This window comes from Petaurus breviceps, unplaced genomic scaffold, assembly GCF_028583685.1.
Source record: "Petaurus breviceps papuanus isolate PSGF00001 unplaced genomic scaffold, PetGlider_PUasm1.0 37, whole genome shotgun sequence".
NCBI lineage: Eukaryota > Metazoa > Chordata > Mammalia > Diprotodontia > Petauridae > Petaurus > Petaurus breviceps.
The window spans coordinates 65,512,690-65,537,442 of record NW_027186296.1 but is presented as its reverse complement, the minus strand read 5'-3'; the positions used below and the strand labels follow the sequence as shown (position 1 = coordinate 65,537,442).

The window sequence follows — 24,753 nt, the reverse complement described above, 5'->3', positions numbered from 1 at the left end:
TATAAGTTTCATTCTATGGACACAGATTTAGGCCAAGACAGATCTTGAAAGACCAATACTGGAAAACTGGTTCCAGACCCAGGAACAACTTGTGGTGCATTTGGAAAGGTTATTAATATAGAGTAAGATGCCAAGCAGATCTGTCTTTTAGTATGCTCTAGGAAACTTCTGGAAGGTTTATTTCAATTTTCTTCTTGACTTCTGATCTCCATGGACAGGATTAGCACCTGAGAAAGCTAGGATGAGAGTGCATACATAAAGCCAGCCTCTGGAGGCAGGAAGAATGCCAGAGGCAAGAACAAATGTGACCTAGGAGTGCTAGCGTGAAACTTTTGTAGGAAAATGAGTCCTCAGTGGATGGATGATCCTAGGCTCAACAGTGGTGGCAAAAAGTAATGAAGTAAATAGAAGTAATGAAGAATGTTAAGACAAACAACTTTGAAAGACTTAAGTACTGTGATCAATGTAATGACTATGATTCCAGAGGGCTGGTGGGGAAGCATATTACCCACTTCCTGACAGAGAAGTGAGGGACTAAAAATGCAAAATGAGACATGTTTTTAGACAGGGCCAATGCAGGAATCTGTCATTTGAGTGCATAATTTTTTAACCAGAGTTTTATTTTGTTTTTTAATTTGGAGGGAAAACATAAAAGTGAGAAAAAATCCATTGTTATTATTAGTTGTTACTGTAAATTGTTAATTGAAAAAAAAAAAAGCCATGCCAAAAAAAAGTCATGGAGATCTTACCAGAGGTTCCTGAAGAAAGATCTGATCTCCCTGGGCCAGAATACATGTTTCAAGTTTCAATGGAGGCAGCAAGTCATGTTTTGGTTCATAATATTGTTTTAACTGTGTAGCAGAAAAACAAAGATATTACAACTTAAATTTCTAGTAGTCAAGCTAATGGTAATATAGGTGTTTAACATCATCTAATAACAATAACATTAACAAACACTGTTAAGTTTTAAGATATATATGGAATTAGGTTGGTTGTTGTATAAAATCAGTTAAAAAGCTCTGGTTCCTTTAAGGGATTAAGATCTTTACCAAGGGAGAAAGAAAATATATGGGTATCCAAAGGCATTCTAATATTTTGATTTTTTGCCAATTCCTAGATATCTATCTTATTTTTTCTCAAATTAGCTTTTATGGCTACTTCTGATTTTTACATCATTACAGTTTTCTCCAGTATTGTTCCCCTTCCCCAAGAACCATCCCATATAACATAATATTTTGTAAGAAAAAAAATCAACTCAACTGATACACACACACATATTTAAAAAATCTGAACCTCCCATCTCCTCAAAAGAATAGGTTGGGAGTATCCTCTCGTATCTCACAGAACTTATTTTCAATGTGGCTTCCTTATATGAATTTCCTTGGTGACTACTGGAAAACAAAGCAGTAAAATCCATATCCTAAAGCAGTTCTTAATCTTCTTTGTATTCTTAACCCCTTTGGGAGACTGGCAAAGCTAAGAACTTCTCAGAATAATGCTTTTAAATATATAAAATTAAATAGGATTACAAAGAAAACCAATTATGAGAAATAGTTATAAAAATATATTTTTTTAAGTTCAAAGAGCCCTCAGTTAAGAATTCCCTCTAAAAGGTAGATAGAGATTTTCCCTCAATACAACAGATTTAGAGCCTGGACCTCAGAGATCTTCTTCACAAGAAAGCAACTGAGGTTCAAAATGTGAGTTTGCCAAAATATCTAAGACAAAAAGAGGCTGATCAGCCATCTTGTCTTAAAGGAGTCATGGTTTAGGTAAGGTAAGCGCTGTATGACCTCTACGGTTGAGGCCAACTCAAAGAGTCTGTTTACCTAAATGCTAACTCTATCACACTTGCAAGCAATTACTCTTTTTCTGGTCAGTATCTGTAAAACTCAGTAGCTCTGCTATAAACAAAATAAAAAGTTAAAAAATAAGTTGAGTTTTTAAAGCAAATTTTGTTTTCTAAGTTCATGATCCATTTCAGAAAATTCCTAGACTCTGGAAATTCAAACCCACAGCCTAAAAGTGAGGTTAAATTATTTATCCCTGGTCATACAGGGACTATATGGCAGAACTAGGGCCAAACCCAGGTTTCCTGACTCCCAAGTCAGCTCTTTTCCCACTATATCATTAAGCTAATTCTAATGTTAAATGAAATGTGTTTTCTTACCCAAGCAGTTTTTTCACTCAAGCCTGATGATACCATTTACTTATAAGAGGGACTTCAGAGCTTTTGGATTTAAGATAATTTTGAGATCTGTGGGCAGTGATAGTTAGATGCTTGCAATATGGCACACAATGCCATACTGCAATAGTTGGTGGGGCAAGGAAACTCAGGACGTTATTGCACATCTATGATACAAGATAAGATGGGGCTGAGGTGCACTGATTGGAAGTTGATGTTTTGGACTTTGAAAAGACTAAAAAGGTCAATCTAATCGAATAATTTCCTTTAAGCACTGGCTTTTGATTCACCAAACATACTTTACCTGAATGAACAGAGTGTGCATTACTGAATTAGCCAGCTGAGAGTTCCTTCGAAGGACATCATAAAAACCCTGAAGGAAGTCAAATAGAGAACACATGAACCTACATCACAAAGCTAACTGATGACTAAGATGATAAGCTTAATACAACAGTGCTTCTCTCTGAGAAGTTTTAAGTATGCCAGGTATATTCTCTCCTGTACCCCATATTATCCTTTAGAAGAAATCAGAGATGCCCATTTGCCCAATGTTAAACTCTAATGCACAGATGTTGTTTGTCCTTCTTTTGAAGCAGACCAATGACATCATGATGTCTTTAACTTGTGGATGAACTGGACTTAAGTGAGGCATTGAAGCACAGTGGCAAGAAAAAGTCAGGATGACTGGTGATGGCCCAGGATTCAGTGGATGACCTTGGCATCTTCGACATCTGACCAAATTCTAAATGCTCCATATTTCCTGCTTTAACCACCTTCATTAGCCACTGAATCAAACTGTTCTCATCCACCCAATGTAGTGGAAGAAGTCTTCATATGCTTGGAGCAGACATCCCTTAATTCACTGATGGGTTTGAGGCCTGTCGGTTAACTTTAACCTGGTTTAGCCTATCTGCCAAGATGATTTACCAGGGGTGTAGCTGCTATGCATGCTACAGCTTCTTGGAGTCACAGGTAAGAGTGAGTGCCAGGTAGACACCAAAGGTGGATGAACAGGTCTGAAAAGGGTTTGGCAAGCCTTCCTACTAGAGGTGCTAATCCTTCTTGAACATCCCATATGCCCCAGTGCATAGATAATGAATATACAAAGAGACCAGTCTCTCTTTTGGAGCCAAATGGCTGCAAAAACAAAGCACTATTTCACTAAAACAGAAGTTTCCAAATTTAGGCTTAAGCAAAGGAACACTTCTGGCACTGGGGGTGTATTTCCTGATCAAGTTCGTCATTTCTTTAACAGTCACAATAAATATCTCTGGGCCTTCATATCTCTGCCTCCCATCTCCTCCACTAGTAACTAGGGATTCCTGTAACTTTCCCTTTGGTACATTCTCCTTACTTCATCCCAAGTAAGAGGCCTCAAGCACCCATTCTGGTTCTGAGTATCTAATTTTGAATGTCAACGATCCATCAATCCTTCTGAAATTCCCTGGGGTAGATTAGGGCTGGATTTAACTTAGCTAAATAAGTTTATCAGGCAAAGGAAAAATTTGAGCTCCATCATGAAATCTATTTACCTCATAAAGCATGAGACGTACATCAGCCTGCTGACCCAAGCATCTCCTCAGGCTATCTAAGATCTCAAGACAAAAAGCCTCATTGGCAACAGAGTTGTAACGGCTGTGAACATCCACGTGGACCTAAAAAGGAATGAGACTGATTCATGTCCATCCTATTTTGTCAAGGCAGTAGTCAACAAGAAGGAAAACATGTTCCTATGCCAAGAAATTCAAATCTAGCTCTCCTTGCCTGCCAAATGGAATCATTCTAACAATAAACTACAGACAGTGCTGTGTGTAGTGGGTGTGTCAGGGTTGAGCTGCTACGCTTCTCAAACTCTGCTTAGAAGCTGGGATCTATAAACTAAATCTTTCATTGGAGGATTCGGAGCATTTTTACCTAAATTAACTCAATGAACACTGTTTTCCTCAGTACTCAGTCACTCATTGACAGCAAGTAATGTGTTTAGGAAGGCACATTAACTACTGCATGCCACAAGAGGCTGTAATAATAAAACACTAAATGGTGCATTAGTGATCTGAAAGAATGAACATAAAGTATGTTGCTTATTACCAAGAAGTCTTTTAGAAAATAAAAGAATGTCTCTTTTACTGACCTCTTTCTTTTCATGATCCCTTAATGTTAGTGCTGTCTTTAGCTCTCTCTTCTATATTCTCTCCTCCAAGTTCAGTTACTTGAATAGTTTCAAATATTATCTCCACACAAACAATTCCCAAAAGACCCAGACCAGCCCCAACTTGTATTAGACTAACTTCTATTCTGAGCACCAGACCTTCAACTCTAATTGCTCACAGGGTATCTTCGCCTGTTTATCTCATGGGTACTTCAAACTCATTATGTCTAAAACAGAACTTTTATCCCCATATTTGCTTCCCTTTCTGAATTCCCTGTTCCTAACAATGGTACCATCCATCTTCCAGTCAACTATGTCAGAAACCCACTTTGACTTTTCCTAGTTCCTCAATCCCCACATCTAATCAATTCTCAAGGTGTATCACTTATATTTCTACAGCTTGTCACTGATATCCTTTCCCCTCTATTCTCCCAATCATCACCCTGATCTAGGCCCTTACCTTCCTTGTCTATTTAATAGCCTCATAAAAGATCTTTCCATTTTTAATTTCTTCCCCTCCAACCTATTCTTGACATTGCTGCAAGATTTTCTTTGTGCTCATGCCACACCTCTGGTTCTCTACTGCCTGGGTAAAATTTAAACCCCCTAGGTTGGAATTTAAGGCCTTCCATAATCTGGTACCATTCTACTCCCTTCTACCATAGACAATGAAGCAATAGCAATATTAAACATATATGCACCAAGTGGTATAGCATCCAAATTCTTAAAAGAGAAGTTAGGGGTGGCTAGGTGGCACAGTGAATAGAGCACTGGCCCTGGCATCAGGAGGACCTGAGTTCAAATCTGGCCTCAGACACTTAATACAAAACTAGCTGTGTCGGCAATCACTTAACCCCAATTGCCCTACCTTACCCCCTCCAAAAAAAAAAAGAGAGAGAAGTTAAATGAATCACAGACTCATGACCAAAGAAGAGATAGAGAGCATTACAAAATGCAAAATAGATCATTTTAATTATATTAAAAAGCTTTTGCACAAACAAAACCAATGCAAACAAGATTAGAAGGAAAGTAGAAAGCTGGGAAAAAAATCTTTACAGCAAGTATCTCTAAGGGGCCCCATTTCTCAAATATATAAAGAAATGAAATTTATGAGACAACAAGCCATGCCTCGATTGATAAATGGTCAAACGATATGAACAGGCAGTTTTCAAATGAAGAAAGCAAAACTATCTATAGTCATATAAAAAAATGCTTTGAATCCCAATTGATTAGAGAAATGCATATTAAAACAAGTCTGAGGTACCATTTCACATTTAACAGATTGGTTAATATGACAGAAAAAGAAAATGATAAATGTTGGAGGCAAAGTGGGAAAATCGGAACACTAATGCACTGCTTGTGGAGCTATTAACTGAACCAAACATTCTGGACAAATGGCACCATGCCCAAAGAACTATAAAACCATGCATACACCTTGATGTAGCAATACCACTACTAGGTCTGCATCCCAAAGAGATCATAAAAAAAGGAAAAGGACTCACATATACAAAAATATTTATAACAGCCCTTTTCGTGGTGACAAAATATTGGAAACTGAGGGGATGTCTGTCAATTGGGGAATGGCTGAACAAACTGTGATGTATGAATGTAATGGAATTCTATTGTACAATAAAAAATGATGAACAGGCAAATTTCAGAAAAACCTAGAAAGACTTATAAAAACTGATGCAAAGTGAAATGAGCAGAACCAGCAAAACACTGTACACAGTATCAGCAACATTGTGTGATCAACTATGAATGGCTCAGCTCTGCTCATCAACACAATGATCCAAGATAAGTACAAAGGACTCATGAAGGAAAATGCTATCCACATCCAGATAAAAAACTGATGGACTCTGAATGCCAACCAATATGGAAATATGTTTTACATGATAGCACACGTACAACCTATATCAAATTACTTCCCATTTTAGGAAGAGGGCAGGGGAGAAAGGGAAGAGAAAAATTTGCAACTCAAAATCTCTTAAGAATGAATGCTAAAAATTATCTTAACATGTAATTGGGAAAAAAATAAAATACTATTAAAAAAGATATAAAAAAATGAAGGACAAACAATAATTTTTTAGAAAGACCACATGTGTAATTTTGTATTATAGTTATTTGCATATATGCCATAGGCCCCTACTAAATAAACTATAGGAGGTGAGAGACCTCATTGTACTTAACCACTCTCCTATCCCATTATCTAATAAAGGGCTTTGAACAGAACAGAAATTCAATTCAATTCAACAAGTATTTATTAAGCATCTAGTAAGTGTAAGAGGCACTGAGAGGCACTGGGGATACAAAGATAAAACAAAAAGCCCTCAAAAAGCTTATAATCTATTGGGGGAAAGGGGAAAGAAGGTGTGGTCCTTTAATGGTTGATGGCATTGAATTCACCATCAAATTCCCAGATGCTCAATATGGATAGGGTGGGGATAGGGGTAGGGATATGGGGCTATATCTGCCAAATTTATGAGCTCAAATCAGTGAAGTCCTTGGTTCATCTTTAGAGAGTAAATCACAGAATTCAGAACTCATAGGGCCTATTTTAGGGTTAGTCCTTTAGACAATCAAGGCTTCAAGATCTGGATTAAAAAGGAAAGCTTCTGAAATATCCTTTCTACTACTTACTGTGTGTCATTCCTTACCTGAGTGACACCAATGCTCTGACTGCACTGAGATGAAGACAAGCTGCCAAGAATCTTAAAATTCTTCAATAAGAGCAAAAACCCAGCAACAGCAGATTTTCGGGCATCAAGCTGACTGACTCAAGGAATAAAAAAAAGAAAGTGAGCAAAAAGGGCCAACTTTATTACAAATAAGTTTCTAAGAAAAATCTAAATCTATTCTGTACAAAAAGGGAAATCTATATAAGTAAGCAAGCATAGAAGAATATAAGTTGAATTTAGATACCTAAAGTTGCCCAAAATAATTAATGATTCCACGACAGTTGATTTTAAAAACTGGCTATTTAAACTCATGACAACATCTGTACTTCCTTCTATCTTTTCTGACAAAATGATACAAAATATAAAAATAAGATTGTTCAAGGCTCATACAATGAAATAACTGGAGTATCTAGAAGGAATATGTTTGTACATATATATGCATACAAGTGTATAGATAGATAGATAAAACTTATCTTTTGGGTTACAAATTTTTCAAAGAGTACTGTCGGCTGAAGTGGGAAATGGCAAGAGATGAATTTCAGGCTTATTCTAATATGGAGAGTTTTTCTCCGAAGAATACTAAAGGTTACTACTCACTTGGCAAACATGGCTTTTCGGAGAATGAGTATTAGGGAATCTCTCATCGACATGCTGACTTTTAAAAGGGGCTAAAAGGGAAGAAAGATTCAGAGGGTGAAAAGAGTTACTGGGCAAATATTGAGCTTAGCTTGATTTTTGCTGGACATAGTTACCAATCTACATGAAGTTTCAGTCCCTACATCTAGGTTATGCTTATATTATTATTTTATGATTAGTGTTTTGACTGTTAGACTAAAAATAAAGTTTCATCAGATGTCAAAATAAGGAAACAGGATCTTCTAAAATGCTGTACAAAAATTAGCTTTGAAGTCCACTTTGACTATATGGCCTATATTCAATAATCTTCCAAGAAGCTCAAAGTGTTTTATAGATATCATATCATTGACTTTAAAATACGTTGAAGGAAATGAAGTAGAAGTTTGGTGAAAAGACAAAGTAGTAGACTATAGTTCCTCCTAATTCAGAATTTTAGGTTTTTAGAACAGAGCAGATAGATTATGACTAAATTGATGAACCATGCCAAATTCCTCCCAGATTGAAGGGGCCTCACCTGCACTGCCTTGAGCAGGCCTTGAACAGTGTGAAGGGGCAGAAAGGACAAATAGTCAAAGGCTTCAGTGACTTTTGAAGAACAACTCTGAAGAACCAAAGGTGCATATATGATGATATTTGACAGCAGATCTGAAAAACAGAATCTCTTATTAGTCACCTGAGACAACTGAAGATCATAAACATTGCCATTTGATTGGGACTAAAAGGAAAATGAATACAGAGGAAAGAGAAGAATCTATTTTGCCTTTTCCTTCACTGGCCTACTTCAGTGAATGAATGAATAAATGAAAGAAAGAAAATTTATTTTAAGTATTTATCATGTACTGAGAATTATGCAAAGTGCTGGTGATCAAGATAGAAAAGCAAAACAGTTCCTGTTCTCAAGGAGCTCCCATTCAGAGAGAAAGATAGTATGCATGGGAGGATTCAGCTGTAGAATAGATGGAAAAGCCCATTTGTGCAGTAGTAAGCAGATAGTAATGTATCATCTTTAGTGTCATTTCCTTTAATACAACTATATCTCTCTCTGATAGTGAACCACTTGACAGTGCCAAGGACTCTAGTGGATGTGGAGGAGGCAGGGCTCCAGCACCTGTAGATGCAGTTGCCAGGCCACCTATAGCACACATCTCTACTGAAGTCTCATTCTAATGCCTTCAAGAATTCTAGAAGGCTATGCTGGTAGACTACGAGTAAAGTAAATAAATGATGCAGAAAATAGATACTGGATATGGAATTTAAATAAGTGAATTTACAGCCCTCATCTGCTGCTCTTTATGTGGATGACCATGGGCAAAACATTTCACTTCTCAAAATCTCAGTTTCTTTTTTCTGTAAAATGAGGGACTAGATGGCCTCTAAGGCTCCTCCTACTTCTACATCTATGACCTACATAAAGGATAAACTCTGGTGATTCCTACCAAACTGAGAAGACTTTAAGTACCAGGACAGGCAAAGATGATTATGTCTGTTTTCAAAATTCCTGTAAAGGCCATCACCAGATGGTTAGTTATTGGATGATCAACTGTTCCAGCAATAACAACTCCAAAGTATAATCTACTAAGGTATAGAGAGGGGTGTGATTTGCATCAAAGAAGGAAGCACCAATATCACTTTAGTCACAAGTCCTTTAAATTCACCTCAGAGTGAACATGAATAAGATTCACAAGGATGGAACAAAGGCTGAACACAAGAGGCAATTTGTTCAAGTTGAAAGGAATTCCAATTAGATTACTTTAACAAAATGTACATATTCTATTTCAACTTTCAATCAATCAACAAATATTTTTCAACTGCTTACTATATACATTGTACTATGTATTCATTGCTATGTCCCCTATGTAACACAGCGGATAAGGGGGGGTGGGCCAGGTAGCACAGCGAGTAAGAGCACCGGCCCCAGTGTCAGGATAACCTGGGGATCGAATGTGGGCTCAGACATTTAGTCCCCACCCAGAAACACTTGGCCGTGTAACCTTGAGCAAGTCACTTAACCCCAATTGCTTTAAAAAAAAAAACAGCAGAAAAGGACAAATAAAGCTTGGTTATTCTCTTCAAGAAGCACACAGAATCAAACTGGGAAGTCAAGGCAAAAACCTGAAAAGTTATTTTAATACAGGAAATGTCACGAGATAGTAATGGATGGGGTGCTGGTCTGAAGACACTAATGGATGGAGAACTGGACCTGGAATAAAGAAGACCCAAGTTTCAATTCTGTTGTCAACAATTGCTTGCTACGTATATGAACATGGGTAACTCACCTCCTCTGTAAAGTGGGGAGAATACCTACTTACCTAACTCACAGTGTTGCTGAAGTTCAAATAAGATAATAGATGTAAAATGCTTTTACAAACCAAATGCTTTTAAAATTATTATTATTGTCAAATAAAAGGAGAGGTATATTAAATTGGGAAAGATCACTGAGGAATGGGGTGATTTGGAAAGGTTTCAAAGAGGACAAAGTATATGAGGTTGAAAAATGAGTAAGCATTAGAGAAGGGTATTTTTTTTTGGAGGGGGGAAGGTAGGGCAATTGGGGTTAAGTGACTTGCCCAAGGTCACATGGCTAGTTTTTTTTTTTTTTCCTGTGTGTGTTAAGTGTCTGAGGCCAGATTTGAACTTGGGTCCTCCTGATTCCAGGGCCAGCATTCTATTCACTGCACCACCTAGCCACCCCCCGAAAAGGGTATTTCTTGTGGGTACTATGTTGTTCAGTCATGTCTGATTCCTCATTACCCCATTTGGAATTTTCTTGGCAAAGACACTGGAGTGGTTTGCCATTTCCTTCTCCAGCTTAGTTCACAAATGAGAAACTGAGGCCAATAGGGTCAAGTGATTTGCCCAGGGTCACACAGCTAATAAGTGTCTGATGCCAAATTTGAATTCAGGAAGATGAGCCTTCCTGACTTCAGGCCCAGCACTCTATCCACTGTGCCACCTAGCTATAGTACAACTAAAATCATGGATGCATAAATTGGCTAAGGGGATAGCAAGTAGAAGAACTCTGAGAGTTTAAGAAAGTGAATTAAGTAAATCTTTAGAGGTAGATTAGTTGGTTTGCCTGAAAAGGGATAGTGTTATCTGAATTAATGGTGATGTGGCAGCCAAGAAAGCTAATGTAATTTAAGGCTACCCTAGGAGCGTCTCATTTCCAGGTCCAGGGAAGTGAAAGTCTCATACTTTGCCCTTCTCAGACCCCTCTCCAGTACTATGTTCACTTTAGGGAGCTACTTCTTAGGAAAAACAGTGATGAGCTGGAAAATGTACAGAGAATGGGCAACTAGATGTTGAAGGCTCTTGAATTCATGACATCTGAAGATCAACTGAAAGAACTGGGAAAGGCTTTTAATTACAGGCTAAAAAGTTTTGAGTTTTATTCTGTAGGCAACAGGAGGCCACTGAAGGTTTTTAAAAAGAGAAAACATAATGAAAATGAAGCTTTACAAAATTAGTCTACTGTTAGTGTACAAAATGAACTGGAGTAGACAAGAGAGTGAAGGGAGATTTATTTGTCATTGTCGTTCCGTCATTTCAATTGTCTGACTCTTCGTGAACACACTTGAGGTTTTTTTTGCAAAGATACTGGAGTGGTTTGCCATTTCCCTCTCTAGCTCATTTTACAGATGAGGAAACTGAGGCAAACAGGGTAAAGTGACTTGTCCAGGGTTAGACAGTGTCTGAGACTAGATTTGAACTCAGGTCTTCCTGACTCAAAGCTCTATCCACTGTGCCACCTAGCTACCCCTAATGAAAATTAAAACAACACTAAAAGTCATAAGAATTCAGATTATTTGTAGTGCATAAACTGACTTCTGGAAGGCTGATGAATTTGACCTTCTAAGAAATTTGATAGTGAAAGGAAGGAAAGAAATAGGACAAGTTTTCAAACAAATAGAGGGCCATACATCAAATGTGTATCATTTTAGCTCTTAGTAAAACTTTCACAAACATTGCCAAAGGAGTATTAACACACAAAAATCTAACAGCTGTATCTGTTTCTTTTGAACTTTACAGATAAAATACTTAAGCCAAGAGTTCCATTTTATTGGCTGCCCAAGTTTTCTTATAGATAGATCAGTGAAAACATTTCAGGAAATTAAGTTGCTCCAATGATTTCTGACACATTACCTAAGAAATGACTGATGGGAGAGGATGTCTTGGAAACAACCCTGTTGAGGATCTGCTCGACAATCTCTTTTCTGACCATCTCATGGATCTGGAAAGAACAGAACAGAAGAACTAAATGGAGATGTCCCCTAGGTATTGAAACCTCTTCAAGGTGACAATAACTCACACTTTTATAGCACAGATGCTTTACCATTTTTCACCAAAGGGCTAACAAAACATTCCTGGTATGTATATCATTGAGTCAGAATATTTGAAATACTAAAGTAGCTCAAGTTATAGAAGCAACAGTATGGTAGAGCACAGAAAGCACTGGATTTGCAGTCTGAAGACCTGAATATAAATTATGGCTCTGTCACTTACTGTCTGCGTGACCTGGGGCAAGTCACTTCACCTAAGTCTAATCTTCAACTGTAAAAGGATACTAAAAGCTGTGCTATCTATACCTCACAGGGTTGCTTTGATACTCAAATGTAGGTAAAATGTTTTTCAAGACTGTAAAATGCCATACAAATTTATTTTGTTACTTATTATGTGGGTAGAATTTGACCACTGATATGAAAGTTTTTATCATCCTAAAACACAAGGCTACTCAACTCTGCCCAGTATAAGCAGGTGAAAGACTCACTAACTAGAGAAGGAGAGGCACAATTTTGTTAACCTAAGTATAAAAATAATAAAGAGACTAATGCTAAGTGAAGAGTTCTAAATCAAAAATCAGTAATTCTTTGTAGTACTTAACTACTGATACCTAATACTGACTCCTGTACTTTTTTCAGACTGTATCACACACACACACATACACACAGCCCCAAACAGATGTTATATAAACCTATGACAATTTTATCAACCACTAATATCATTAGCTTTCTTCGATTCCTAGGAGGTACCAACGTCACATCTAGATGGCAGTGGTCTATTGCAGTAGTTCCTAGAAAGTCCAGTTTCATTTTGGTAAAGATTCTTATTTGTATGCTATTCCTTTGTAGTATGCTTATCAGGTCTCAAACTGATGAAAATATCGCTAATTTATAGGAATAAGCGAGTAGCAAATTGTGCTAAGCAAACATCTTTGTAAAAATGAATCAGTGGGAGAGAGATAAAATAACTTAGGCTTCAAACATGATATACCTTAATTTATGGTTTCAAATTTTAAGGAAAATAAGTTTTTATGTTTAAATCTTACATGGTCTTTTAAAAGATTCAGCTGTTTAGAAGTTTTAAAAGCTCAAATGGTATACTTTGGGCCTTCAAAAACAGCAATTAACCATAATTCCTAGAATTAATGTTTCTGCTAACCTAAAATAACATCTTTATACAAAAGGAATAATATAAAAGAGTCCAGAAATGGATGACCATTTGAGAGAAGAGGACAATAGTAGGACGAAAGATTTTAAGTTCAAATTTCTAAGGCAAGGCTAAAAATAGTGGAAATTAGTGGAATAAGCTAAAGACATGGTAAATCAAAGTTTGTTTGTGGGTTTCTTTTTTTTTTTTAAAGAAAATCCGACTAAACTGGATTTCTAGATACTAAGGATTCATCAGGTTGTTACTGAAAGATTGATGGCATTCTAAAACACTCCCATTTCTTGTCCTCCCAAGACTGAAACCACATTTTTTTTTTGGAGGGGGAAAGGTAGGGCAATTGGGATTAAGTGACTTGCCCGAGGTCACACGGCTAGTAAGTGTTAAGTGTCTGAGGCCGGATTTGAACTCCTGACTCCAGGGCCAGTGCTCTATTCACTGTGTCACCAGAAACCACATCTTTTTATATTTCTTAACTTCCAGAGCACAGGCATTCCTTGTTCAGAACATTTCATTTCATTTCATTATTACTGAGAAATGTGTCAAAATGAGATAACAGTATTTTCCACCAACTGAAACTGAGGCTAATCTGTTGTCTCACCTTAAAAGTTTCCAACAGAATATTAGCTCCCAGTTTGCACGCTTGTTGGGATGGCGTTTTAGAGGGAACTAAGCTGGCTTCAGCAGTTTTTCCTCCAAGTATCTTCTTCGGTCCATATGAGTCCATCAGAATGAAACCAAGTTCTACCAGGCCCTGAGTGACATGATCCCAGCTGTGAACACTAATACAACAAGTCTTAGTTTAAAAGAGCAGTGTTATTAATTCAATTCAACAAATACATATTAAATATCCATTGGGTACAGAACATTATGCTAGGTATTGGAAAGCTATAAAATTTAGATAGAAATGGAATTAAAGTTCACAAAATGCTCCCTGCCTCCATGGAAGTTTGCAGTCTAGTAAAGGGATAAGCCATATACATAACTATAGTAAACAGTACTGCCTGTTAAATGAACTATAGGTAAAAAGACTACACAAAGTCCAAGGGGAAGGTTAATGCTACCCAGGAATCAGCAAAGAAAACACAGCACTGGAGTTGAGCTTTAAAAGATGGATAGTAATTCAATGAAAAAAGAAGACTATGAATGAAGAATAGTAACACCAGACTCATGAAGGTGAGAAAATTTAAGACATGGTCACTGGTCAGAGTGGTCCAGTTTTACTGAAGCACCAAGTGTCTAGAATAGAATAATATGAGACAGAATACTAGGCAAAGCAATCTCTGACTATGTAAAATTGAAAAACATTTTGCACAAGCAAAATTAATGCAATTAGAAGGACAAGAAAAACAATTGATTTAGAAAAAAACTATAGCAAAATTCTTTGATAATGGTCTGATATCTGAAATATATAAGGAATTGATAAAATATAAAACAAGAATCATTTTCCAACAGATAAAAGGAAAAAGATGAATAGGCAGTTTTCAAAAGAATTGCAAACTATCAAAAATCAAATTAACAATCTCTCCAAATCATTAGAGAAATGCAAATTAAAATAACTGAGGTTATACTTCATACTCATCAAATTGGCAAAGATGTTAGAAGAGGAAAATGGCAATTCTTGGAGGAGCTATGGGAGTATAGGCATACTTATACTCTATTGGTCAAGCTATGAATTGTTCTGACCATTTTGGAAAACAATTTGGAATTATACCCAGCAAGTAACTAAACAAAAGTCACTAAAAGTCACTAAATTGCATACCCTTTGATGCAGCAATACCACCAGTAGGCATATACATTAAAGAGATCTAAGAAAAAAAAATTCCAATTCTGCAGAAGGTTGTAAGAAAAGTGAGAAAAGATAAAAGGCTTTGAGCTGAATTAGGAGAAGGAAATCATGTAAGTGACTTAGAGGGATTTGGACAAGTGAAGAAAGAGGTTGAATTTGGTAAGGAAAAATTTGGCAAAACTGTGTAGAAATTGAAGAAAATTTTAAGCAGAACAATTTTCAGGCCCAGATCCAGATTCTAAGAAAAGCAGGATCAAGGACAATTAAGAAAGCTATAAAAGGATTAAAGAGGATAGTGGAGAATTAGGGAGTGGAACCTGGAAAGACTCGAGAAACCTAAGAAGTAGGTAATTAGCAAGATCAGACAAGGCAAAGTAAGAAAAGTTAAGTGAAACAGTAATGTAAGTTGATAGTGTGTATTGGTGAATGGGGGTAAATTAGTTATAAAAAGTTTTAATTAGGTGCTTAAAGTTGAGATAGAAATACTCATGAGTAGTTTTAAGAAAAAAGACCAGGGTAAGAGCCAAGCTGGTGGAGAGAAGTCAGAAAGTTGCCTGAGCTTTCCCCACTTTCCCTCAGAAACAACATTATATCAAGCCTCTAAAAGAATTCTGGAGTGACAGAATCCACAAAAAGATGGAGTGAAACAATTTTCCAGCCCAAGATAACTTAGAAGGACTTCAGGAAAGATCTATCTCACTTAGGTAAAAGAGGAGTAGAACCCAAAGCAGGAGTGTTTGGGCAAGCCAGCAGTAGACTCTTAGCCACAGCACAGATCAGCAACCAAGGCCCCATGGCCCCAGCTCAACAGACCACTGGCACAGCAGGCAAGCTGTGAGGCTTCAGGCCCCAGAGCAACAAGCAAACTGCCAGCCCCAGAACCCAGAGCACAACAGATGCAAGTAGGCCAGGCTGCCCGAACACAGTGGGCAAACTGTCAGCTTTAGAGGCCCCAGTGCAGAAAGCCAGTGACCAGATCCCTGGCCCCCAGTGCAAGGGGCTTTGGACAGTGCCCCCTATATCTCAGGAGCAGAGCTCAGCTTTAAAAATGAGCTTGTCTATGAACACATTTCCCCAGATACTAGCAGGCACATACATACATGTGGCCTAAAACTATATTTTTCAAAGCAATAAAGGCAATTGGGAAGCATTGTTCTCTAACTTACCTATTCTTAACCACTTCAAGGATCATAGTGGAGATACAAGATTTTTGAGGGACAAGGTTCTGCAGAAACTTTGAGCTGTGGAGGAGCTGAAGGTCCCTGAAGCTTTTGAGAATTGATGTTTTCAGAAGGTCAAATACCTAATAACGATTAGAGGGGAAAGGAATCAAACAAAGAAATATAGCAGCTCTCACCATCATCTTCTTATGTTAACATTACTAAATGTTTATCAAAACACAGTCAAATGAATCGGGGAGACCCTTGATTTTATTCCTTGTCAATCAACAGTTTTATTCTTGGAATAAATTTTGAAAGAGATACTTGCATATCAGCCTCAAAACTGTTTTCTTGCTTTAGATTTGATTTAGAACAGGACTAAGAATGCTGATTCACAGAGATGAGCTGTTATAAACAGAATTAAAGCCTAATGAGTATGTTTAGTAAGAATGAGATATGCTTCTCCAAGGGCACATCAAAAATTTTGTAACTTAAATGACTGGAAATCAATTCAGAGTTTTTGGTTATTGTGGAGATCGAGTAGTTGATCTTTTGCTGGGTCATTGTAACTAATATTATTTTTTTAGGTCAATATGAAATTTGTTTCAAATCCAAACCTCATTCATTTGGTTTTGGGGTCAGGAAGAATCAAATTTTTCAGATGCATTGTAACGCTCCCTCCCTTTCTCACCTGACCCTCCTTCTTGAAAGTCCTCTCTTAAATCTATAAATGTTTTCACTAACATTACTACTTTTTGAATATTTTAATAGGCTAATGTAGTTATTTACCAAATATTCTCTATATCCTTTTTACAAGTATCATGCACCCCTGGTTGGGAACTCCTGACCTAAAAACTTTCCCCTTGAGAGAACAGATTGCAAATCATTAATTCTAACTCTCTGGTGATTGGGAGACAAGAATTCTGAAGACAAAGGACTCTAGGCTGCTCCTATATCCTTCTGACCAATCTATCCTCTTGAACTAATATTTATTTAACTAGAAGCAATTTCTTAAAAATCAATGCATAATAAAAATATTCAAAGTTTTTATCCTTGCTTTTTTGGGTTCTCTTTCTTATTTCTATTCTTACTTCTCCGTCCATCCTCTAATTCTTCTACAAGAAAACAAAGACATGAGAAGGTAACATATAAAGGTCACCCTGGCCCCCAAAGAATGGCTATAAACCATATACAGAGACTAGTGCCTCCAAGGACTGTTCTCCCAAGGAAATAGGGAAAATGTTCACTAACTACATGCTAGGTACTGAGAAATCCCACCCTTCCACATAAATACCTGTTCCTCAAATCTTTGTATTCTTGCTACTGAGAGTAGGAGTGCAATGCTGAAGGGACACATAGTCTTGCTGGCATCTCTTTGCTGCCCTGCCTAGGATAAACATATCAGGAAAAAAAAAGTTATTACTTATAACTTAAAAGCACAGCATAGCAAATAATACAATAAAACAAATCTTTGAATTTTTATAGTTCCTTTCTCTATAAGGGTTCAAAGCACCTGATATATTATTTGATTATGCTAATCAGTAGCTACTCAACAGGCATTAATTGATCGATTAATTGATAGCAATCCTATGAAGCTGAAGGTCTGCTCTTTTTCTAGAGTAGCTAGGTTACTGACATTTATTCAACCCAGTACCTGCTAGGAAACTTAGTCCTTTTCCTGTTAAATACTCCTCCTCCCTCAAAACATAGTAGAATAGCCAGTAACTGAGTTTAAAAAGCACCCAGCTTGCTAATAGCAGCATCTGTATGGAGCTTTAAAGTTTATAAAGTACTTTACATGTCTTATCTCATTTGATTCCCCAAATAAGCCACTGAGGGAGACACTAGGTATAAACCATTCCTTTTGGGGGACAATGAAACTAACACAAGTTCAGAGACCTGCCCCTAAGACAATGCTAGCAAGGACAGGTGTTGGATTGAGGTCTCCCTGACTCCGTGGCCAGCCCTCTATCCACTATATGAGGCTGCCTATTACAGAGCATTGATAAGAGCTGGCAACTTGAATAATTTGTTACAAACTATTAATTGCTAAAAATCTAAATATTTTAATATTCAGATTAAACTCATTACATTGATCAACAAGAGATGATTGGAAGTTATGAAAGGTTCTGTTAAGAAAAAATAGTATCATCATTTCTTAGAGTGGAAAACTGAAGTCAAGGCTTAAGGTCATGTAAGATAACTGAGAAAGGCCTGTTTACTGACAAATATATCAGGGCTTTTTTCATTACAAGATATTACAGTAAAGCTTTAAATGACACCTGTTGGCTTGTTTAATGATGTGCTGAAGATCACCTGGTCTCAATTTTCCAAGTGTAGAAGGATGACCTACTTTTGATGTAATTTCACGTTATGGCATTCTAACTTGATTCCTGGTATTACTGACCAACATCAAATGATTTCTAGTTTATATCTTTCCCCTTTTCACCAGGAGACACTGAATCACATGCAGGTTTTGCTCTACCTTTAAGTGCTTCATGAGTTCTCTGCCTAGGTCCCGGTCCAACTTGATGGCAAACACAATGTGCAGGATAATGGTGCCTTCCACATGACGCAGTTCACCAGATGGCACTGTGACAAGGTCCAACAGACTAAGGAATAGAAAGAAGGGCCTGGGCTACAAGTCACTGAGCCTGAGCAATTGGTTGAGGCACTCAGCTGTGCTACTGGACCTAATCATACTGGACTCAAATAAAATAGAAATTGATTCATTCAATAAATATTTTTGAGTATCTATAATGAGCAAGGCAGTACAGCACAAGGAGCTGTTCTTGTTTTCCAGGAACTTAAAATTGAGCAGAGGAAGTAAGAGATTTACCCAGCCAAAGTACAAGGTGGACACTAAGTATTCAAAGAATTCTGAGGAAGGAGAAATCACTGGCCATGGAAAGCTTCATTAGGACGTGGCACTTAAGCTTGCCCTTGAGAAATGGGTAGGATTGGAAATGGAGAGGGCACTGCTGGTAGAAAAAAATGGCATAAGTAAAGGTGACATTTGCACAAAAAGCTAAAGAAATAAGGAGGAATATATATTAAAATATTTATAGTGGCATTTGTAGTAGCACAGAGCCAGAACCAATCGAGGGGCCTGACTATTGAGGAACAACCAAACACATTGGGGTGTATGACTGTAATGGAATATTACTGGGCATAAGAAACAATGAACAAGAAGAATGCAGAGAAGTCTTAGGAAGCTACAGGAAGACTTACAGAAACTAATAAAGTAAACAGAACCAGGGAAGAAATATATGCAATGACCACAACAATGTCAATAGAAAGAACAGCCACAAAAGAACAAAGCTGGACGTTTCATAGTAATAATAACCAAGCTTGTTGCTAAAGAAGAAAGAAATTGCATCTCCTTTCCTTTACTGGAAAGGTGGAAGACTAAGGAACACTGCATATGTAGTCAATGTTGATATGATGGTTAGTTTTGCTAAACATCTTTTTTTCCCCTGACCTTTTCACTTTTTTGTAACAGGGATAACTCACTGGATGTTTGAGAAAGGATATATATATATTTGGAAACTAAGGTGATATAAAACAAAAAGACAAAAATTAAAATTGTTTTAAAAAAGAAAGAACAAATATGTTTTATCAAGAACAGAAATTCAAGGTCTCTTGTATGTACTATTACAATGTGACATGAGTAGAACCAGGAGAACAATTTATACAATAACAATATCAGTGTTTTTTAAAAAACACCTACTTTGAAAGACTTAAGAACTCTGATCAGTGAAATTATTAACAGCAACTGCAGAGGATCTATGAGGGAGAATGTTATGTACATCCTGACAGAGGAGTATGGCCTCCAGGTACCAAATATAACATACATTTTTGTATGTGGCCAACATATGGATTTGTTTTGCTTGACTATTCCTATTTGTTGCAAGGACCATGCTTTCTAATTTTCAACTGAGGGGAGAGATTTTGGGAAGGGAGTGAAGATAGACAGGGTTGACCAAAAAAATGAGAGACAAAAGAAGAGTCACTGAAGCATTTTAAAAACCAAAATGAACAAAAGGAAGTTCGGAAGGACACACATAAGCAGGATAACTTTATACTTTTTAAAAAAGTAAACAGTACCTAAGAGGTTTGTGGTTTCACATATAATTCTTTTGTTTGTTGTTGTTGTTGCTTAAATTTGAATCCAGAATTGTTTATTGGGAGGCTGGTTGTCAAATTCATAATAAAAAGAAAAACTGAAGGTCTTTCAGTCTACAACTGAGGCCTCGTTGCCCGTATAATCTACAGCTGGGCAGCAGCACAATCCTTTGTAGTGCCTTTCAATACACAGTTCTTACTTGAGGTAAATTTGTACTGCGCAGATTACACTGGCTCTGGCTGGTGCAGTTCTGTGCCAAGGAACCTCAGCTTTGGCTAGGAGAGGGAGAGGTTTTTGGAAAAGCCAACATACTATAAGCAAGAACTGTCTGTATTTGAAACTAGGAAGTGATGTACTTTCAGTACAATAACCCAGGAGAAACCTCAGGCCTCAGTTATTTAGTGCAGGTTATAGCAAGAATACATAACCACTAGCATTTTTATACAAACTACCTGGACCCTGTAGCTAACCAAACCACTTAGCTTACAGGAGAATGGCAGAAAAGCAAAAGAGTGAGTATTCTCAAACTCTATAACTTCACTGCATTGTAAATAGAAACTAGGAAGGTTCTGGGTATAAGTCAAAAGAGTAGACAGAAAAAAAACGTAATCATGTACAACCAGAAACTTTTGTTTTAAAGGAGAATGAATGATTTTTTTTTAAGCAATTGGGGTTAAGTAACTTGCCCAAGGCTACACAGCCAGTTTTTTTTTGTGTGGGTGTTAAGTAGCTGAGGCCAGAACCGATCCCAGGTCTCCCGACTCTGGGGCCAGCGCTCTTACTCACTGCGCCACCTAGCCGCCCCTGAGAATGAATTTTTAAAAACAACTATTTCAAACCCTACTGTATATTACTCACTCATCACCACTCTGCTCCTCACTGTGTGATTTATCCAGCTGACTGAAGAAGGCTATAATTCCTTCGAGAACTTTCGTCCTACTTCCCTGGAAGTTATGGAAATCAAAACAAAAACAAAAAGATGAGCGAAATCATCCAAGTTTAAGAGTGCCTTCCAATCCAAAGGATTCTTAAAGCATAAAGCTCAGTGGACCCAGACTATGCCCTAAGATCACACAATGGGCACAGAATACTTTCATGTGGGTCTAGAGTGGCTCTGAGAAACCAGACAATGGAAAATACTACATTGTGACTTATATGACACAGCCACTAATTTTGCTGCTGCATACAAAACATGGTCTTCCCCTATGTGAATGTTTTTTTCAGCATGAAAGTGTGAGATGCAATCAAATGTACCCATACAACTGAAATGTATAATCTACGTCCTAGAATATTTCTGGAGTTACCTCTAAACTCCAGTGTGAGAGAATAGGTTGGAACACTCTGAATGGCCCATTTCAATTATGGAATTTAAAAGCAAAAATCTTTCTCATTCTTACCTTAGAGGAAAGCAACAGAAGCTGGTAGACCAAAGGAGGTATTTCTTGGAGGTCCAACTTGGAGAGCAGCCTCAGGACCTTTTCTATCACAAACTCCAACTCCTCTGTGCTTAGAGGGACATCCCTGTGGATCAGATATTTTTAACATCCTATGGACATAACCCTAGGATTAAACGCTATTTACTTTGACTTAATGCTTTACAATACTTATAGTTCAGAGAAACAAAATCCCAGGGTATTACTGGGCTAATCTACTTTTTGATTTCTGACCAGAGCCCTTTAGAAGAACCAATAAACTCACCCAAGGAAAGAACAAAGGCTATGAAAAAACCTATAAGTACATAAGATGTAGAGATGGAAGGGATCCCACAGACAATCTGGTTCAAATCACTCATTTAACAGATGATGAAAGTAAAGCCTACAGATACAAGTGACTTGCCCAAAGCTATACACAGGTTTGACTCCATGTCTTCTGATTCTTCTGGCTTTTTTTCACCAGACCATATTCCGCCTCTAGGGGCATACTTTGATTTAAATAGGTATGCTTAATGCCAAAGGGAAAAGGAACTTTTAATACAAAATACAATAGTAATGTGCTAGTAGCTCACACATTTCATAGATGAGCCACTGACATCTGTGAGAGTGTCAGGCAACAAGTTTCTAAAAGGACAGGACAGGAAAAGAAAGAGAGAAGACTAGAGGTGGCTAGGTGGTGCAGTGACTAGAGCACCAGCCCAGGAGTCCGGAGGACCTGAGTTCAGATATGATCTCAGACATTTGACATGATTACTAGCCGTGTGACTTTGGGCAAGTCATTTAACCCCAACTGCCCTCCAAAAAAAAAAAAAAAGCAAAAAAAATAGAAGGAAAAACAGAAAGATGGGAAACAATTTGGGCAGCTAGGTAGCGCAGTGAGTAAAGCACCAGCCCTGGAGTCAGGAGGACCCAAGTTCGGTTTCGGCTTCAGACACTTAACACCCACACAAAACAACTTGCTGTGTAACCTTGGACAAGTTACTTAACCCCAACTGCCCTCCAAAAGGCAATAAAAAAAAAAAAAGAGAGAGAAGAATAGAATTTTACCTGAACACAGAAGTAAGTTGGATTACAAAGTTTTGGTCCCATCTGATTAAACAAAATGCCAAAAGAAGAAAAGTTACTTATTTTAATTTGAAAAAATTAGCCAAGAGAAAACAATTTTAGTTGGTCCAAGAAAACAGCATAATCTAGACAAGAAACGGTAAGCTTCTGCAACCCTCAGTTCTGCCTTTCTGCACAATTCTGTAGTTGGGTAAAATGGCTCTGGTTTTCAGGGAATTTTATTTAAAAATTTTTTATTTCCATCTTTACTACCACAGCAGTGCTCATTAAAGTAAGATACAAAGAAGTAAGTAAAATTGCTCCACTGCTTAAAGTGGGCACCATGCATCATAAATGACTCGGGATTTTAAAAAGCAAATAAACAAGGCAACATCTGGTGGGACTTCCATGAGCTTCAAATTATCTACTCAGCAGTTTTTGAGTTCAGTGTATTACAGTGTGCAGAATACAACTAAAAGCAAAAAACCCAGGATTTGAACAAAGGTAAAACCAAGAGATCAAGACTACACGGAAGAGAACAAAGAAATAATGGTTTTTTTGTTCTTCCTTCGGTAGATTTGCACTATGCAATAATTTTTAAAAATTGGCTCTTATAACCTCCATTGTCCATGATAATCTGTAGCTTGATAGGGATTCCTCTGAGTAATTTTTAACTTCTTAATTACAAAAAGGTTCTCACCTTTGGCTCAGAGTCTGAAAATTATATTAGGAAGCAAGAATTCAATTCTTTTCTTGACATACTATGACTGTGAGGAACAGAAGAAATAATTGCCTTTTTTCCTCTCTACAAAATATCACCTATCACCTTTTTAACCTGACTGTTGATGCACACAACATTAAAGGTAGAAAAAGCCTTCAAAATCATCTGGTCCAACGCCCACATTTTAGGATATGAGAGGCCCAAGTTCATGTAGCTAATAAATGCAAGAGGTGGGACTCAAACCTAGGTTAGGTCTCCTAACTCCAATCCCAGTGCTCTTTCAATACAATAAAAACATCTCTACAACTCATAGTAGAAAACTCTAGATAATCATACAGATAAATCCTTTTAAAATAAACCTACAGGAATTATCCACATTCTTCTGTTGTATTAGACTTTTATTATATTAAATGTATTAATATTTAATACTTAATACTACTTACTGTTAAATACTACTTAAAAAAGCAATTTACCATTTAATGATTGGAACTCTTTTCGTCATAATAGTATTTTAATTGTAAAATATTTGTTGTAGGATTATTGGAAGACGGTGGAGTAGAAACAGGACTTCTGCAGGGCTCCAGCTTCCACCTCCTCCAATTTATGTAAAAGGTGACTCCAAGGAAACTTTGGAGCTACAGAACCCACAAAATGATACAGAGAAGCTAACCTCCTGCTGAGGACAACCCAGCAGGCCAGCAGGCAGTGGCCAGTGCAGTGATCTAGGAGCCAAGGTTTTAGCCCCAGGGTGGGCCTGACCAGCTGCTGGCTGGAGGGACTTCAGATCAGTAGCAGCTGTGGCAGTTTCCAGAATTATCAACACATAGATGCTAAGGACAAAGTGAGAGGTCAGTGCAGTGTGGACTTTGGGATCCAGTAGTTCAGGAGTATGGTCAGCCTTTGTCCCCTGGAGGGAGAAGCCGCTGAGACGCCCGGCATAGCCAGCCAGTGCCACGTTGCAGCTTCAACTCCTGGCCTGCAGAGTGTAGGTGGACCAAGCACCAGTCTGAGGGGTAATCGCTCTTGCTTTAACCTGCTTGGATCTGGATTGCAGTCTAGGGTGGAGGTCCTGGGGTGTGTGTCCAGCTTGCCAGAGCATGTGGAGACCTCAGAGAGGGCACCCATCTAATACCTCTGGCAGCTGAGAAAACCCCAGCATTTGGGACGAAAGCTCCCCTGTCTGGTGGCAGAGTCCTACGGTGGCAAAAAGCCCAGGGTCAAGTGACTGAGGGGCGACATGGCCAGGCAAGGGAAACAAAGCAGACAGAAGAATACAACATTAGACTCCTATTTTGGGGACAAAAAGGAGCAAAGCATGGAACAGGAGGAAGACAGTGAAGTCAGAACTTCTGTACCAAAAGCTTCTAAGGAAAATACCAACTGGTTACAG

At 37.7% G+C, this 24,753-nt stretch overlaps 1 protein-coding gene across 1 annotated transcript in view; it reads right to left on the bottom strand.

Moving 5' to 3' along the window:
* The window catches only part of FANCI (FA complementation group I), a 67,169-nt gene that overhangs the window by 28,675 nt on the left and 13,741 nt on the right, over positions 1–24,753 (bottom strand). Inside the window, exons 8-21 of the mRNA XM_069098570.1 lie at positions 22,646–22,687; positions 21,563–21,686; positions 21,024–21,109; positions 18,525–18,651; positions 17,334–17,426; positions 16,046–16,182; positions 13,692–13,872; positions 11,789–11,876; positions 8,160–8,290; positions 7,607–7,677; positions 6,989–7,103; positions 3,718–3,840; positions 2,490–2,558; positions 750–851 (exon numbers count right to left, since the gene is read on the bottom strand). Of these exons, the coding sequence (XP_068954671.1) occupies positions 750–851; positions 2,490–2,558; positions 3,718–3,840; positions 6,989–7,103; positions 7,607–7,677; positions 8,160–8,290; positions 11,789–11,876; positions 13,692–13,872; positions 16,046–16,182; positions 17,334–17,426; positions 18,525–18,651; positions 21,024–21,109; positions 21,563–21,686; positions 22,646–22,687 (1,489 nt within the window). The remainder of the gene's footprint in view (positions 1–749; positions 852–2,489; positions 2,559–3,717; positions 3,841–6,988; positions 7,104–7,606; positions 7,678–8,159; positions 8,291–11,788; positions 11,877–13,691; positions 13,873–16,045; positions 16,183–17,333; positions 17,427–18,524; positions 18,652–21,023; positions 21,110–21,562; positions 21,687–22,645; positions 22,688–24,753) is intronic.